General features: G+C 37.2%; 1 protein-coding gene across 2 annotated transcripts in view; it reads left to right on the forward strand.

Moving 5' to 3' along the window:
- Positions 1-16479, forward strand: part of LOC107584305 (gamma-aminobutyric acid type B receptor subunit 1-like) — a 142394-nt gene that overhangs the window by 71682 nt on the left and 54233 nt on the right. For both annotated transcript variants that reach the window (XM_016270873.1, XM_016270874.1), the window contains exons 7-12: positions 1133-1293; positions 6605-6739; positions 8772-8942; positions 12786-12887; positions 14595-14660; positions 14797-14988. In XM_016270873.1, coding sequence (XP_016126359.1) covers positions 1133-1293; positions 6605-6739; positions 8772-8942; positions 12786-12887; positions 14595-14660; positions 14797-14988 — 827 coding nt within the window. The remainder of the gene's footprint in view (positions 1-1132; positions 1294-6604; positions 6740-8771; positions 8943-12785; positions 12888-14594; positions 14661-14796; positions 14989-16479) is intronic.

Genomic DNA, 16479 nt, shown 5'->3' on the forward strand with positions numbered 1-16479 from the left:
CACACACACACACACACACACACACACTCCTTTCTATCTCTCTTTCTCTCACACGCACATACATACAGTCTCTCTCTCTATAAACGCGCACATTCTCTCTCGCTCTCAGTCTCCTGCTGCATCCAACGAACACAACACACTCACTCACTGCTGTGACTTCGTTTATCGCTTCTTTTGTTTCCGCACTGGATTTTATACCAATCAGCCACAAAGACATCTCCAGTTTTTCAGCGCTAATCGGTTCTCATTCCGAATTCACCGTCTCGTTTCGTCTAAAGACGCGCACAGAAGATTCCAGCGGATCTGGTCTGTAACACTGCGCTTTCTATAAACAAACATGTAACGTTCATTTCTGTGCTCTATTCGTTTCGCGTTCAGGAGAAGCGTGAGTATAAGACTACAGCACGAAAACGTCTCGAGACAAGGACACATTATTATTGTTTTTAGCGCTCGAGCTCGTTAACGTTGTTTCGCGTGGATGCACGCACGCACTTGTTAAATGTGAAACCGCAGCTTTAGACGGTTTGTAACGTCTGGTTAACTTTTAACGTCAGCTGACTTGATTTCGGCTATTTACAACTTTGGTGAACATTTGAAACTTGGTACGTTTTATAACTGTTCACGTAAACACTGGCTAGTTCAATACGCGGACGTTGTTAACGCGATTCTAATAGTTAAAATGGACTCTCCGCAGATTTATTACGTTAATTAGACATCAAAACCACATGCCTTTGAATCGCCAGCGATGTTGTTGTCGTAAACGCATCCAAGTTGAAAATGTAAAGGTGTATTTTAGTGCGTCCAAAAGTATACCAGAGAGCTATAGGGGTTCAGGGTAATCGACAGTGCAGCATTCACGTGATATTTTGAATGAATAATTTCAGCATTGAAGGAGACTGAAATTCATATCGTTCAAAATATTTTTTATGAAAGTAAAATTCTTGGCAAAAACCTATCCTTGCCTTTCATGTAAAATAACATCAAGAACATAAACTGTGTTGGCACACACTCATGCCCACTATGGCCAAACTATCCTGGCAGCATCACAGCAGAGGACGGCGCTTGGTATCAACTTCCTACTTTGTTTTGGCCACCCTTACTTTACTGTTCTCCTGGTCCTGCCCGGTTCTAGGCAAGAAGAAACTCTACATCGGAGCCCTGTTCCCAATGAGCGGCGGATGGCCGGGTGGCCAAGCTTGTCTCCCTGCTGCCCAAATGGCCCTGGATCTGGTGAACAAGAGAACGGATATTCTTCCGGATTATGAGCTTGAATTAATCTACTATGACAGTATGGTAAGTGAGCACTGCATGTGAGCCTCTTTAATTACTTTCCATTATGTGAACTGTTTAACAGCATTCAATTGAGTGTGCACCGAACTAGTCATTCCATAAGAGTGTTTACTTGCTGTTGATGTTATTTATTCAAACAGTGTGGAGTGTCATTATCAGTGGCTTGCTGAAGATTTGTGTTCACAGGAGATTTCTGAGCAAATTTACATTTTACTACAGCAGATTAGGTCAGCTGTAGTATGCTAATAGGGGTTTGGAGGAAGCTAATGAACATAATGTTCTTTAAATGGGAATTTGTACTTGATTCAGCATGACTTCATTAAAGCTGCATTACAGCATCATATTATTCATCGGTTATGCTGTCACCTGAGGTTTGCTGGCAAAAATCTATTCAGAGCAGCTCAATATACCTTCCACTTTCCCTGTTCATATCTTTCCATTTGCTTCACTCTCTCTCTACTTATCTCCATCTTTCCCACCTGCGTCCCTCCTCCCCCGCACAAGAGATGCCAATGCATACTGCCTCTCTCTCTCTCTCTCTCTTTCTCTCTATCTCTGTCTCTCTATCTCTCTATTTTTCTCTCGGTCTCACACACAAACATACACATATATGCAGAGTGCAAGCCAGAGTTTTAGACAGAAAAGACATACAGATACATGCAGAGTGCAAACTGTTAATTCCCTGTGACTGGTTGGTGTTGCTAAGAGCTTCTCCGTGATTGGTCGGAACGGGTCTGCATTGGAAATCCGCTTCAAAGATACAGGAGAAGGAGGAAAGACTGGGGGTGGAGGTTGGCATGACAACAGTTACCAAGACCACTGCTGTTCAAACAAACACATAAGGCCACAGATTGCTCTGACAAAAGAGAGAAAAAAGCATGGCCCTTTATGATTATTGCATAAACACAGGCAGATGGATAAATGGGAGAAATTAGCCGGCTGGTGTGAGACTATAGACGTACGAAGTGCCGTTCTTCCGTCTGCACTCGGACATATTGAGAGCATCGTTTCTGATCCCCAGCGGTAGGTGGATGTACTCGGGACCCCTACGGATCAGAATGAATGCATGCACACAGAAACACTCTCATGCAGAGAGCCGAGACTGATTAGGATTCAGCACCACGGACAGCTACATTTAGAGAGCAGGAAAGTGCTGTGTCATCAGGAGGAATAAAGCGAGCAGGAATATTTAATCTGAGTTGGGTTTTAGGTATTCAGACCCTAATGTTCCGTCCTGAGCCACAGAAGGAGCAGTCTCATTAAACTTGTGCCCAGCACGGTTCTGGGCCGTTCTGATTGGAGCGGAGGACGGCACTCTCCGCGGGGCGATAGGGATGGTACGAGGAGGGCAGGCTTATTAGTATGGACTGGACCTGTGCCTGATTTCCCCAGAGCCCCAGTGTGAGATCACTTGGCATTAACACTTGCACCGTGGGGTCGTTATTGTGTTTTTGGGGTTTGTCCACTGATTTGAATGATGGAAGAGACTCTGAAATCCCTTGTTCTAGGTTTTTTTCAGTGCTGTAGAGTCAGTATTTAAAAGTGGACTCTTTCTTCATTTCCAGGGTTCTCAGAAATGGAAGTCATCATAGTTGGGTAAATTTGTAGAGTAGTGAACAGAATCTACAACAAATATAATTTTTGCATTCCCATTCGGTCCAAAAGTAAGAAAGAGGAAAAAGCCCCGTCTCAAATGCCCTTTTTTGTTTTTTTCATATGTAGTCAACCTATCCTGTTTTTGTTTAGTCAAGTTTTAGTTGATTAAAAGTCTGGGAATTTTAGTCTAGTTTTAGTCGATGAAAATGTACTTTTCAGTCATGCTGCATAATGGTTAAACTGATAATCACAGTTATTTTACTCACAATTATAATTGTGATTACTGATCATGATTGTTGTCATTTAACATCAACATTATGAAAACTGATAAAACTCAAAAGCTAAAAGAGTGAAAATCCTAATATTAATTCCAATAATTCTTAATTGTATTCTAGTTTTTCTAATAAAACAACAACAACAACAAAACATTGGATTGTGGCACAGGGGTTTCGTAAGGGCATTTATTTAGCAACCACAATCTAGTCAAGATGCATGTTTGGATTTATTATTTAATGGCAGATTTACGCAACAAACACTGCAAATTACCATGTGAAGGAACACAAACTGGCTGTATGATACTTTAATATGAGCAGAATATCTGAATGGAGATTGCTAAACTCCAACTTTTTGTTGAGGTTTTCAGCTCATCAGTGCTTTTTCCACAGTGTAGAGAGAGAGAGAGAGAGAGAGAGAGAGAGATGGTTGCTAGATTGTAAGTAAAACCCTGGGCAGAAAATGTGTCCATTTTAGAGAACATAAACAAATCTCTGATAGGGGAATTTAAATTCTTGACATCTAGTTCATCCATTACCTAGCAATCAAACCCATGACCTTCTGCTACTGTTTGAGCTGCAGAAATGCTATATTGTTTAATTTTATGCAAATATCAAGTATCCTGATCATTTTATGCACTTTTAATTAGGCAATTAAGTTTTCTAAAGAGTGTGTCATTAAGCTAATTCAATCCTTTCTTTTCCTCCAAGTCTGACGAAGTCAAATGAGTGCATTGAGACAAAATGTTAATTTGTTTTTAGAGTTTATAAGCTTTATTCATATTTAGTGAACTTACTATTAGCAGCAAATACTAGTATTTTCTGTGCTTCTAATCTGCAGCACCATGGAAAAGGAAAATGTTTTAGCTGAGTGGGAGAATGTCCTTCTACTGTGTTGTCTTCACTGTGACTGCATGCAGAAACAAACAGAGCAGTGAGTGTGTTACGATTTAAAAACAAATGACTGTTATAAGTCACTTCCTTTAATCAATCGGGTCAAAATCAGAATCATGAAATGAATCAGATACACATTTGCATCAATCTAATGAACTGAATCTGCTGAATCCATCAGAGCAGTTAACATTTGACTCAGACTCACTCTCTAATTGGTTGTTTGTATAATGTTAATTAATAATTATGCAAAAGTCTCTTATGCTCACTAAGACTGCATTTATTTGATACAAAAACAGTAACATTGTTAAATAGTTTTACAATTCAAAATAACTTCTATTTAAATGTATTTGGAAAATGTAATTTATTTCTGTGATGCAAAACTAAATTATCAGTGATGTGGCATGTTGCCAAGTATGGTGACCCATACTCGGAATTAGTGCTCTGCATTTACCCATCCAAAGTGCACACACACAGCAGTGAACACACACACCGTGAACACACACCCGGAGCAGCGGGCAGCCATTTATGCTGCGGCGCCCGGGGAGCAGTTGGGGGTTCAGTGCCTTGCTCAAGGGCACCTCAATCATGGTTTTGAAGGTGGAGAGAGTGCTGTACATTCACTCCCCCCACCTACAGTCCCTGCTGGTACGAGACTCGAACCCGCAACCTTTGGATTACGAGTCCGACTCTCTAACATTAGGCCACGATCAGCATCATTACTAATAGGCTGATTTGCTGCTCAAGAAACATTTCTTATTATCAATGTTGAAAACTGTTGTGCTACTTAAAGTTTTTTTTTAATCTTTCAGGATTCTTTGATGAATATAAAGTTTAAAAGAACAACATTTATTTGAAATAGAAATCTTTTATAATGTTATAAATGGCTTTACTGCCACTTTTGATTATTTTAATCAATTAGTTGATTAAACTAATTAGTTGATAAATTATAAGTAGTATAATTTAAAGATCACCAAATAGCTTTTTAGTAACAAATAGAATTTGTAAAAAATTTAAAAAATTTGTATTTTTCTGTGTAGTTAGAACCTTACCTGAGCAGTCAAATCAGTCATCAAATAAGGAAATATTACTCCTATCTTCAGGATAATCTGCATTCTGTGTTTTTTAAAAAAAAATTAGAATTCAATTTTTGTAGTTGTTTTGATTCGGTGGGACCCAGGTGCATTTAAAAATTTGTATTTTTCTGTGTAGTTAGAACCTTACCTGAGCAGTCAAATCAGTCATCAAATAAGGAAATATTACTCCTATCTTCAGGATAATCTGCATTCTGTGTTTTTAAAAAAAAATTAGAATTCAATTTTTGTAGTTGTTTTGATTCGGTGGGACCCAGGTGCTTTAAAAGAGCGAGGCTCACGCATGACTTCCCTCAGGGTTGGAAAGTCAGGACAGGGAGGAGATTTAGAGCTCAAACAAAGTCTCCGTTCTGGGGATATGATTCTGCTGACGACCCCCAGGGAGTCTGGAGAGAGTCTGCTCAAGGCTCTGGAGGACATACCATGTGCCTGAACGCATTATGAACAGTCATGCTCATTTTATTTATTTTATTAAAAAGAATGTGTAGGCATGTGTCCACAATAGAGACAGCTGAACAAACTCTCTCGCATAACTGTGTGGGGTGTCACATTAATTTCATGCTTTTCACAGGAAATCATTGTAATTCTGAAAAGAAAAGCAGTTTCTCACTAAAATGCTTCTTTGTTGCGATTGAAATAACTGGAGTAATTTAGCAGGATGTTTAGAAGAAATTAAAAGCATCGGGAGTTACAGAAATAGAGATGTGTCGGGATAAGGAAGCAAGATTAGACAGCAATAAGTAAAGAGCAGTCAGCCGCCACAGGGTTTTGCCAATTGAATTTACGTGATTGCACCAATCAAGCCTTGAATCATTTTAATCTCATGTTTGTTTTTATTCTTTTTAGGTTTTGCCCCTGTTTAAGCTTTTCTTTGTTCCCAAAACAACAGAAACGCGACAAAAGCCCAGCTTTAGAAATGCTGGCTGTGCCCAAGGCCACTGCCTGCAACTCAGTTTGCTCTCAACACATGATCAATTGTGGCTTTAACCTACTATTATCATTTAAATGAGATATTGATTTGTCATTGACAATAATTTTAAGACAAATGGAGGAAAAAAAAGATGCTGATTGTCAGTGTCGGGTTAAAGACTGATGAGAGTACATGTCTAGCAAACAAACATTGTTTTTTGGTGTATATATGAGTAAATGCATGTGTCCTTGGAGGACTCCAGCTGTCCTCTGTATGTATTTATTGCTTTATCTGTCTCTGCTTCTTTCTGTTCTGCTTTCCCATGCATATTTATCTCTACTTAAGTGATTCAGTATGAAATGAAGTCTCTCTCCCTATGGGGGTCCTTATACTGAAGCGGCAAATGTATATACAGTACAGTGTGAAAAAATGTTTTTGTCGAGGTATGCAGTTTTGAGCATGGAGTGACAGGATGCCTCATGAATAGTGACAGCTGTGCTTCAAATCTGAATATAGATGATATATTTAAGTGTTTTTTTCTCTGCTTTCAGTGTGATCCTGGTGAGGCCACGAAGCTGCTGTATGACCTGCTGTACACGGAGCCCATAAAGATTGTCCTGATGCCAGGCTGCAGCTCTGTTTCCACACTGGTGGCTGAAGCCGCGCGCATGTGGAACCTCATAGTGGTGGGTTTTCCTCTTCATCAGATCTCATTCGCTTTGAATGTTTACAGATTAGATGTCGATGCAAGGATGTTGAGGAAATACAAAAAGCAATTTTACTTGATATTGTTACAATACATGTAGTTACTGCAGAAATTAGGTGATTCAGCCTAGCAGTTAAATATCAGGGATCCTAAAAAATATAGGTTTAATTTCAAAAGAGGAGTATAAAAAGATTTGAATGCACAGATTTCAACAGGGATCGTTTGCTGTAAGGATTTAGAGAAAATATACAAGAGTTATGAAATTAACACCTCATTTTGCAACCAGAAAGTTGAGAAAATTATAGCATGTCTCACCTCTGATTGTTTTGGGAAATGCAAGTTTCATAGTTTCTTTTTATTTAGAATATGTGTTTCCTCATTATTTGAACTGTTAGAGATTATGTGAATGCATGCATAAATGTATCAAAATATACCTAAAATATACACTACTGTTCAAAAGTTTGGAGTCAGTAAGATTTGTATTTTTTTCTTGAAAAAATGCATTATTGTAGGATGTGTATGAATTGAATGTGCTCATCAGAGGGCAGGATTAATTACATTACTTTAAAAAAAAAATCTAATTATGTGCTTATAGTATACACTAAATTGACATGATAATTTACACCCCTAGTAAAAAAATAAATATACTCAAATGTATTTGAAATACATTTATTTCATGCTAAGAATACTACAAATACATTTACATATTTATGTACTTAATAAAAATACCCTGCAATTGTACCTTTGGTATACTAAACTGGTATACTTAATGTCTGCTCATTTGGAACAACTAATTTTGTACTTAGTGCACCTTAATTGTGAGGAGGAAGTAGTGCTAAAGTCCAGCTAAAGATATACTGAAGTAAATTTGATTGTGCTAAAGGGGAACTATTGCATGTATATTATAACATAATATCTTGCAATTAAAGACCAATATTATTCAAAGGTCATACAATCCTCATCAGTAGTGACATTAAAACACATTTTAGGGTTAATATTAAGAAATGTGCATTGTGCACAAGTAGTAATCCAAATTACTACATTTTTATATCAGTAAGTCTGAAGCAGTATGTCAGTAAATATGTTAACAGATTTGAACTATACTTAGTATGAAATAAATGTTATTTTCTTACTAGGGACAGATTAAAAAAACATTAAAAGAGGCAAACGTAACTGTAGTCACTGGCATTTGGTTTTAATGGCTTCTGTATGATTCTGTACATCCCAAACCGAACTCTCCAACAGGTTTCATCACTGAAAACATTATACCGCAGTGAAGATGAGCTACCCAAATGCATTCCTACTTCGTTCAAATACCCGAAATCAGTGAAATGGCTTCCAGACATTTTGGATCAGATATTTATGTCATTTGATTTCGCTTTTGGCTCGTCTTTGAAGTGCACTCCCACTGCCTTATCTTACTTCTTCTTTTTTTTTGAAAATCAGTCTCTTTATTTTTCATGCTCTGCTCTATTTTTATATCTGTTCAGAGCTTTTTCTCTTCACATGTGAGTTTTGACCTATATATCCCCCCGCTGGCCTTGAAACCCTCCCTTTTTCCACCCCCTCAGCAGACCTGTCGCTCAACGACATCTCACTGCATCTGGGAATGACATTGAGTTATTGGCAAAATAGCTCAAAAACCCTCTACTGTCATCTTATTTGACTGCCTGATTAACACAGAACAGGAAATGTTGAAATTTAAACCTCCATTTTCTTTCATTTTACACCTGTGTTTTGGATTTTAACTTTTTATCACAGCTTTGCACACTTGTCTCGCACACTACATTCTCCAATGTTAAATAAAGCTGTTCCCAGTGAACTGTGATCAACCCAGCAGGTAGATAATTTAGCCTCTTGGGTGCTGGTTTTCCTGCGGGTGATTTTATTGCACATTTTTCTTCACTAGCTTGTTTCTAATTTTTCTCCGAAGGCCTTAGTGTCTGTACAGTGGAGATGTGTGAATGTATTTCTATTGCTTGTTTCTTATGACCATTGATATGTGCTCGCAGTTGTCCTACGGATCCAGTTCACCAGCACTCTCCAACCGTCAGCGTTTCCCCACCTTCTTCCGCACGCATCCCTCAGCCACACTGCACAACCCCACCCGTGTACAACTCTTCCAGAAGTGGAAATGGACCAAAATCGCCACTATCCAGCAGACCACCGAAGTCTTCACCTCTGTGAGTGAGATGTTTACATGTACAGATGTTTTAAAAGCAATAATCATGCAATGAAAAGCTTGCTGACTTTTGCACAACCAGTAGAGATTCATTATCATTTGAATCTTGTGTTGGTCACATGCTTAATGTCCCTTGTGCTGGGTAGCCCCGTCCACTCTGAAATGCCATTGGTCCAAAGTCCTGCTCTGAATAGTTATGAAAAGTGTTTTTAGCATGAACTGACATTCAAAACCCAATTCATTTCTATAATGTGACTAATTTGAAATGTAAGTGTATTTCCAAGTAAACCAGTGTATCCAGTGAGGACAAAAATGTATGGCAGGACTTGATTTCATCCAATGCAAATGGATTATGTCACTGGATTATGTCAGGTCGGGTTTGCACTAGGGCTGTGCGATATGGACAAAAAAAACCTATCGCGATTTCTTTTATCAATTTTGCGATTTTGATTTTAATCATGCTTTACAGTCATAAATGCATTCAGTGTAAATTTGAAACATATTTCCAAAAGAAAACCAATTAGAGCATTATCAAGAAGCTGTAACATGTATCTAGAACAGACATAAGGCAAAATAATCACAAAGTAAAAGTGTAACAAAATGTCTCTAGAATAGACAAATGACAGAAAAAAAAATCCCGTGTCCAGGGCTTTTTTTTGCCATGCATTTTTTGCCTAGATTTGTTGCGCCAAGTTCACACGTACTCCGTCTGCAGTGTGTATACAGTATGTGTATGCGGTGCAGAAGCAGCATGGACTAATTTTGCTTTCGCACAGGACGCGTTTGCAGTCCGCTCCTGATCCGCGGCTGTTTACCACAAACACAACATTTATCCATTATTTTGATTTCAAATCCAAACGTTGTTTCTGAAAATGCTTTTTCAGCATTGTGATTCTCTTTTATCACAGTACAGTAATACAATCTTTCATAGACACATTCACGTTTAAACTCAATAAATATAACTTTGTTTAACTACCACCAAGAGTGCCATCTATTATTGCCTTGTTTATCTAAAAGTGCACTTTTCCTTGTTTTAAATCTAGCCAAAAAGCCATGTGTTGACTGTGAAGCAGTAGACTTTAATTATATGCATTTATGGTGTAATTACTAAATTTCCGTGTCAATCCATGTTAATTTTTACCGCGAATAATGCGCTGTCACTTTATTTCAGCGCATGCAGCACAGCAGAAATAGACTCTGTGCGGAAACGATCGCAGCATGACTGCTGCAGATGCATAGCTACTGGAGCGCACTGCCGGACCACAATCGTGTGCAGTGTGAACGCTCTGATCCGTTAACATGGGCGCGGACAAAATACGCACCACAGACGGAGTGTGTGAACCTGGTGTTACGTTTGTATGCCCGCCCGGTCTGTTCTGTTCTCGTGCTCCATTTAGGCGGATAGCATACTGCGGGAGGTCAAGGGCGCGGAAAATCATGCTGTAAAGCGATTTAGAAATCGCGCGTGCTCAAATCGCAATTTTATGACGATTTCGATTAATCACACAACCCTAGTTTGCACTTAGAAGTGTGGTTGAAAAAATAAGTAGCCTTTATGATGTCAGCAAAAAAGAAAATCGTTTCAGAGCTGGGTTATTACATTTTGATGTAATATTATGAAAACATTTTCTTCTTTGGAAACTATTCCCCTGTTTCTTATTGCAAAATCCATTTGCATCGACCTTGACCTAAAATATAACTTCAAAATCTTGATTTGTTTTAGTTGGTCAGTAATCAATTTAAAATGCTAAAACAGTTTTATGAATTGTAATGTATTAACGTAGTACAGTACAATATATAAAATAGGCATGTTATTTTATGAGTGCATTCGCTCTCTGTTTCATTTACATTACATTTACATTTATTCATTTGGCAGACGCTTTTATCCAAACTCCCTGAAACTTTTTCCAAACAGATTTTCAAGGTTTCTGATCGTTCACAGCTGCCACCTTATTTACATGACTTCAACTGAATGAATGAATGAATAAAATGCTTTCATTGCATGGAAACATCTGCATTATTTTCTCTAAGATAAAACATTTTATCATTGTATAGTTGGTGACTTTTTGTGCAGAAAACATTTAAGTTTAAAGTCATCTAGTTGATATTGCTTCTGTCTTTACAATTATACAGTATGTGTCCTTGAGCCATTTACATTGAATCATTTCCATATATTTAAAATACATTTATTTTATACTTAGTTCAAACCTTTTAACATATTTACTGACATATCGCTTGAGACTTACTGATATAAAAACTATAATTAAACTTTATTTGGTGTACTACTTGTGCACAATGCACAGTTTCTTAATATTAAGCCTAAAATGTGTTTTATTGTTATTATTGATAAGGATTGCATGATTTCGGACTAATATCGGTCATTAAATGCACAATATTTAAAGTTTACCTAAAGTATACTTGCAATAGTTATGCTTTAGCACAATCAAATATACTTCAGTATATCTTTAGTTGGACTTAAGCACTACTTCTGCACAATTAAAGTGCATTAAGTACAACATTAGCAGACTTTAAGTATACGGTTTAGTATGCCAAAAGTACAATTGCAGGGTATTTTTATTAAGTACATAAATATGTATTTTAAGTATACTTAGCATTAAATAGATGTATTTCAAAAACATTTTAGTATATTTATTTTTCACTAGGGTTAGCAGTTGCTTTTATCCAAAGTGATTTACAGATGAGGTAATGATTAAATACCCCTTAAGACTCATATTGATAATCAAAATAACATGTTTAAACATAAATAGCATACAGTATATAAACATTTTTCTAGTTAAAATAGTATATTCATGCCTTCAAATGTCTTGAATGAATCTCTACATGCTTTCCTCATTTAGTATAGGCGAAGGCGAATAAATATGATTATGCAAATTAGTCCCCACCTCCATTTAGTCACATCAGCTCAGACCTGCTGCACTGTTTGAACCAGAAACTAGATTCTTTAAAGACCACAATCTTATACATGCATATAAACAAATACTGAATTGAATGATTGTTAAATGAACCAAATATTTCTGTGATTGATTCAGATCAATGAAATGGTTTATCTAATCAAATCAAATGATTCTGAATGAGCAAAAAACACTTTTTGAATCAAATCGAAACCCAACTCGCATCGAAACCACCCTACTTTTAGCTAATGTGATCTGATAATAGTATTTTCTTTTTACAAGAAAGGATCTATTTCATCGATTTAGGTTAACATCTTGGCTAGATTTTTATTGCATTACAAACAGCATTTTTTTCTTCTAGGGTGGACAAACACAGTCCTTGTAAAACACTATGCAGTGAGTGCCTGCCTGATGCCAGATATCTGAGTCGTGCAACTCAGACAGGCTGTGTTTTACGTAACTGAGGGTTTGAGAAGCACATGTTTTACTTCAGGGTATAGCATGTTGTTTTGTGTGCTTTGTAGGTGAAATGTATCTGTGTGCTGTAGAAGACAACATCTGGGATGTGGGATTGTGGGCTGTAGCTGATGTAAGCTTGGCTCTGTTCCTTTGTTTCCTCCTGCTCTCTGCAGCCTGAGGTTATACAGACTGTATTAACATTTACACGCTTGTTTTATTGGTACACGCAGGACGGTAAACAGTAAACAAGTCCCAACAAAAGAAATTAAATCTGCTAGTCTCTTTCTAATTTTCTTTCTTCCCTCATTTTCGTTCTCCATGCCTGTCTTATCTCTGCCTTTCCGCCGCAATAATATTCTTTTTCTACCCGGCATCACTTCCCGTCTATCTGCAGATGTCTCTATGCTCTTTTACTTTCCCTTCCTCTCTTTCTCTGTTCTCCTTTAATCTCGTTCTCTCTCTCTTTCGCTCAGACTCTGGATGATCTAGAGCAGAGGGTGAAGGAGGCAGGCATTGAGATCAGCGTGAGGCAAAGTTTCCTCACGGATCCTGCTGTGGCCGTCAAGAACCTCAAGGTGCTTTCACTTTCACTCGTTTCATTTATGGCCTCGCTGCCACAGTGATGTACAGGTGTTGCTGTCAGTGCCGCGTTAGAGAAATCAGATCAGCACCGTTCTCAACAACATCTCACGATTCTCAGACAGATGCCAAATACAAATAGTGTGTCTGAAAGACACTTAATATTCAATAATATCATCAGTTTGAGGGCACTTAGACTGCTGGATGAGAACAAAACTTGAACTGAATTAAGCTGAATAATGACAATGTTGCCTTCTGCTTCATAGCTGAATTGAATTTGTTCATAATTGATTGAACTGAATTGAATCAACATTGAACTGGCCCTACTGTCTTCAGTAGAACCTCTTATCATTGAATTAAACTTTAAAATTCAATTAAAATTGAATGAAACCTCACAAAAACAAGTCCAAGGTTACACTTTACCAAAAATCAGATTAATAAAAACTAAAATATATATGAATGCATGATTAGGTTATATTTTTAAGCCTGTTTGTAAGATTGCTTACAGATGTTTAATTTTTATTTAAATTTTTTGTAATTTCTATTATTTTCTAGTATTACAGTATTATAGTATTATGATAATACAATGTTTTTTTTAAATACATAAGATAACATTTATTTCCCAATAAATAAACAAATAAATAAATAAAAAACAAAATAAAGAACAACATAGTATGTCATATAGTGATTTTATTTGTTATTTAAACAACACAACAAATACTAGTGTAACATTTATTTTTTATTTTTTTGCTTATTTGCTTATAGTACAGGGACAATAGTGTATTTATGTATTTATTTAACAGTCTTTAGTCTTAAATTGGGTAACACTTTAGTTTAGGGACCAATCCTCACTATTAACTAGTTACTTATTATCATGCCAATTATTAACATATTGTCTGTTTATTAGTATTTATAAAGCACTTATTCTGCATGATGACCATATTCTACATCCCTAACCCTACCCAATAACTAAACTTAACAACTACCTTACTAACTATTGATAAGCAGCAAATTAGGAGTTTATTTAGGCAAAAGTCATAGTTAATTGCTTGTTAATAGCGAGATTTGGACCTTAAAATAAAGTGTGACCCTAAATTGCAGCTGTAGTCCCTGGTAATGAAGATTTGGGGGAAATGTGTTTAGAAAACAGTAATGAATATAATCACAGTACAAAAATTGATTTTCTTTAAGCAAAACATATTTATTTATGTATTTATTTTGGTTTTTGGTGCCTTGAAGATTCCCCCAAAAACAGACACAAACACCTTTGTTGCTCTCTCTGGGTCTGTCACGCTAAAGAACATCATTGAAGTCCGGGAGTAAAATACAACAGTGTGGGGATCTGATCTCGTTCTTCAGGAGAATCATGTTAATTGGAACACGGGTCAGATGATCTGTTTCCCCCCAGTCCTCTTTCCAGTGACGGCTGGGCCCCTGGCTGCCTGTTTAGCAAAGGCCTGCCATGTGTGCCGCCCTAGTTTTGGTGCACAAGATTAATGGAGTACCACCAGAGGAACCATGGTAACCTGGAATATAGCACACCGCTGAGAGGGGAAAGTAGCACTGATTGGACTGCTTGTCCAAACCAAAATTACTGCAGTGTTATGCATAGTATCACTCTCAAACCTCCCTCTGATGCTAATTCACTGACTTTTGCATTCATTGCTTTGTTCTAATTCTCAATTCTCACTCTGCTCCTACAGCGGCAAGATGCTCGCATCATTGTGGGCCTGTTTTACGAAACGGAAGCCAGGAAAGTGTTTTGTGAGGTCGGTAATCAGCCGTCCAGCTGAGCATTATTAATCTTTGTCAATGTTATAGGGGAAACATGGTGTTTCTGTTAATTTTTCATTCTTGGCTCAAGTCGTTCCTTAAGCCAACCTGTTTCACACAACACAACTGCAGGTCTATAAGGAAAAGCTGTATGGGAAAAAGTATGTGTGGTTTCTGATTGGCTGGTATGCTGACAACTGGTTCAAGATCAAAGATCCATCCATCAACTGCACTGTGGAGCAGATGACAGAAGCTGTGGAGGGTCATGTGACCACTGAGATAGTCATGCTCAATCCAGAGACGGTGCGAGGGGCCTCTAACCTGGTGAGTGGGCCTGAATAATCTTTATTTTCTGATTCCTAATGATAAGAATTGCTCAGTTTGTGTCCCGGGCTAGGCCCAGACCGTGCCACATTTGTGCTGTGGACTTGAATGGTATCTTGAAGGTTTTTGTTTTTTGCCTGTTGGATGTTAAAATGTGAAAAAAATCCATAGGGTTATATTGAAGGAGGAACATATTGAACATATAGAAGCTCGTTTCCGCCACTTAATAAAAAATAAAAAAGGTAATTGTGACATTTAATATCACAATTAAATGACTTTATAAAGTTATAAAGTCAGAATTGCGAGATATAAATTTATATAAAGTCAGAATTGGGAACTCACAATTTTATAAGAGTCAGAATTGCAAGTTTATATTATATTATGGCGAATAAAGTTATAAACTATAATTGTGAGATATAAACTAACAGTTGTAAAAAAATGTCAGAACTGTGAGATATAAACTCATGATTATGAGAAAAATGAAGATGTCTGAGTTTTTCTTTTTCTCAGAATTCCGATATAAACTTGCAGTTGCGAGTTATGAAGTCAGAATTGCAAACTCACAATTCTGAGAAAAAAATTCTCAAAGAGTTTGTTATACAGTATATTTGCGAATTTATCTGTCTATTCTGACTTTATAAAGTTATAAAGTCAGAATTGTGAGTTATTAACTAACTTGCAATTGTAAGAAAATTTCTAAATTGTCAGATTATATACTCAGAATTGCGGAAAAAAAGTCAGAATTGCAAGATATAAACTCGTGATTGTGATAAAAAAAGTCAGAATTCTGAGTTTTTCTCGCAGTCCTGACTTTTTTCTCAGAAGTGTGCGATATAAACTCAAAAGTCAGAATTTGTGAGATAAAAAGTTGCAAATACTTTTTTTAAAATCTTGTGGCCGAACTAGGCTTCCATAGGAACACAAGCCGTATCTAGAGACCAGAATATTGTAGAGACTTATATCCAAAGACTATAGAAAACCCAAGGCACTCTTATAGTTTTGAATGGAAAAATGCAACACTCAATATGGCCGCTCCATCGAAGGAAGCCCCGTCTTCTGAATAATAGAGCCAATCGCTAATCAGTAAAGTCAGTGCGTCACTGCAGCTGCTGTTAGAAGTCCCGGTTGCTATAGAAACAGTCAGTGTTCGGAGATGTGTGTTTAGGGCAGTGGTTCTCAACCCGCGGGCCACATGCGGCCCGTCACGAATTCAAATGCGGCCCACCGTGCTGAACACAATTAAAAAAAAAAAATACTTTCAGTTTTACAATTCATTTTAATTCGAATGTTTTTATGTCAAATAATTTTAGTTTTCATATATTATTTTCAGACATGAGCAGTACTCACATAACCTAATTAACGTTACGCATTTAAAGTAACGACCAAGTGGCCAGCGGCAGACAGTGAGCATATGTTTGATCAATTTAGCCTTCTCAAATCATCACGACTTGACTAAAATAAAATCTATAGATATAAAACAGTTCAAGCATA

The sequence above is a fragment of the Sinocyclocheilus grahami genome, unplaced genomic scaffold, assembly GCF_001515645.1.
Source record: "Sinocyclocheilus grahami isolate Dianchi unplaced genomic scaffold, SAMN03320097.WGS_v1.1 scaffold58.1, whole genome shotgun sequence".
Classification (NCBI taxonomy): domain Eukaryota; kingdom Metazoa; phylum Chordata; class Actinopteri; order Cypriniformes; family Cyprinidae; genus Sinocyclocheilus; species Sinocyclocheilus grahami.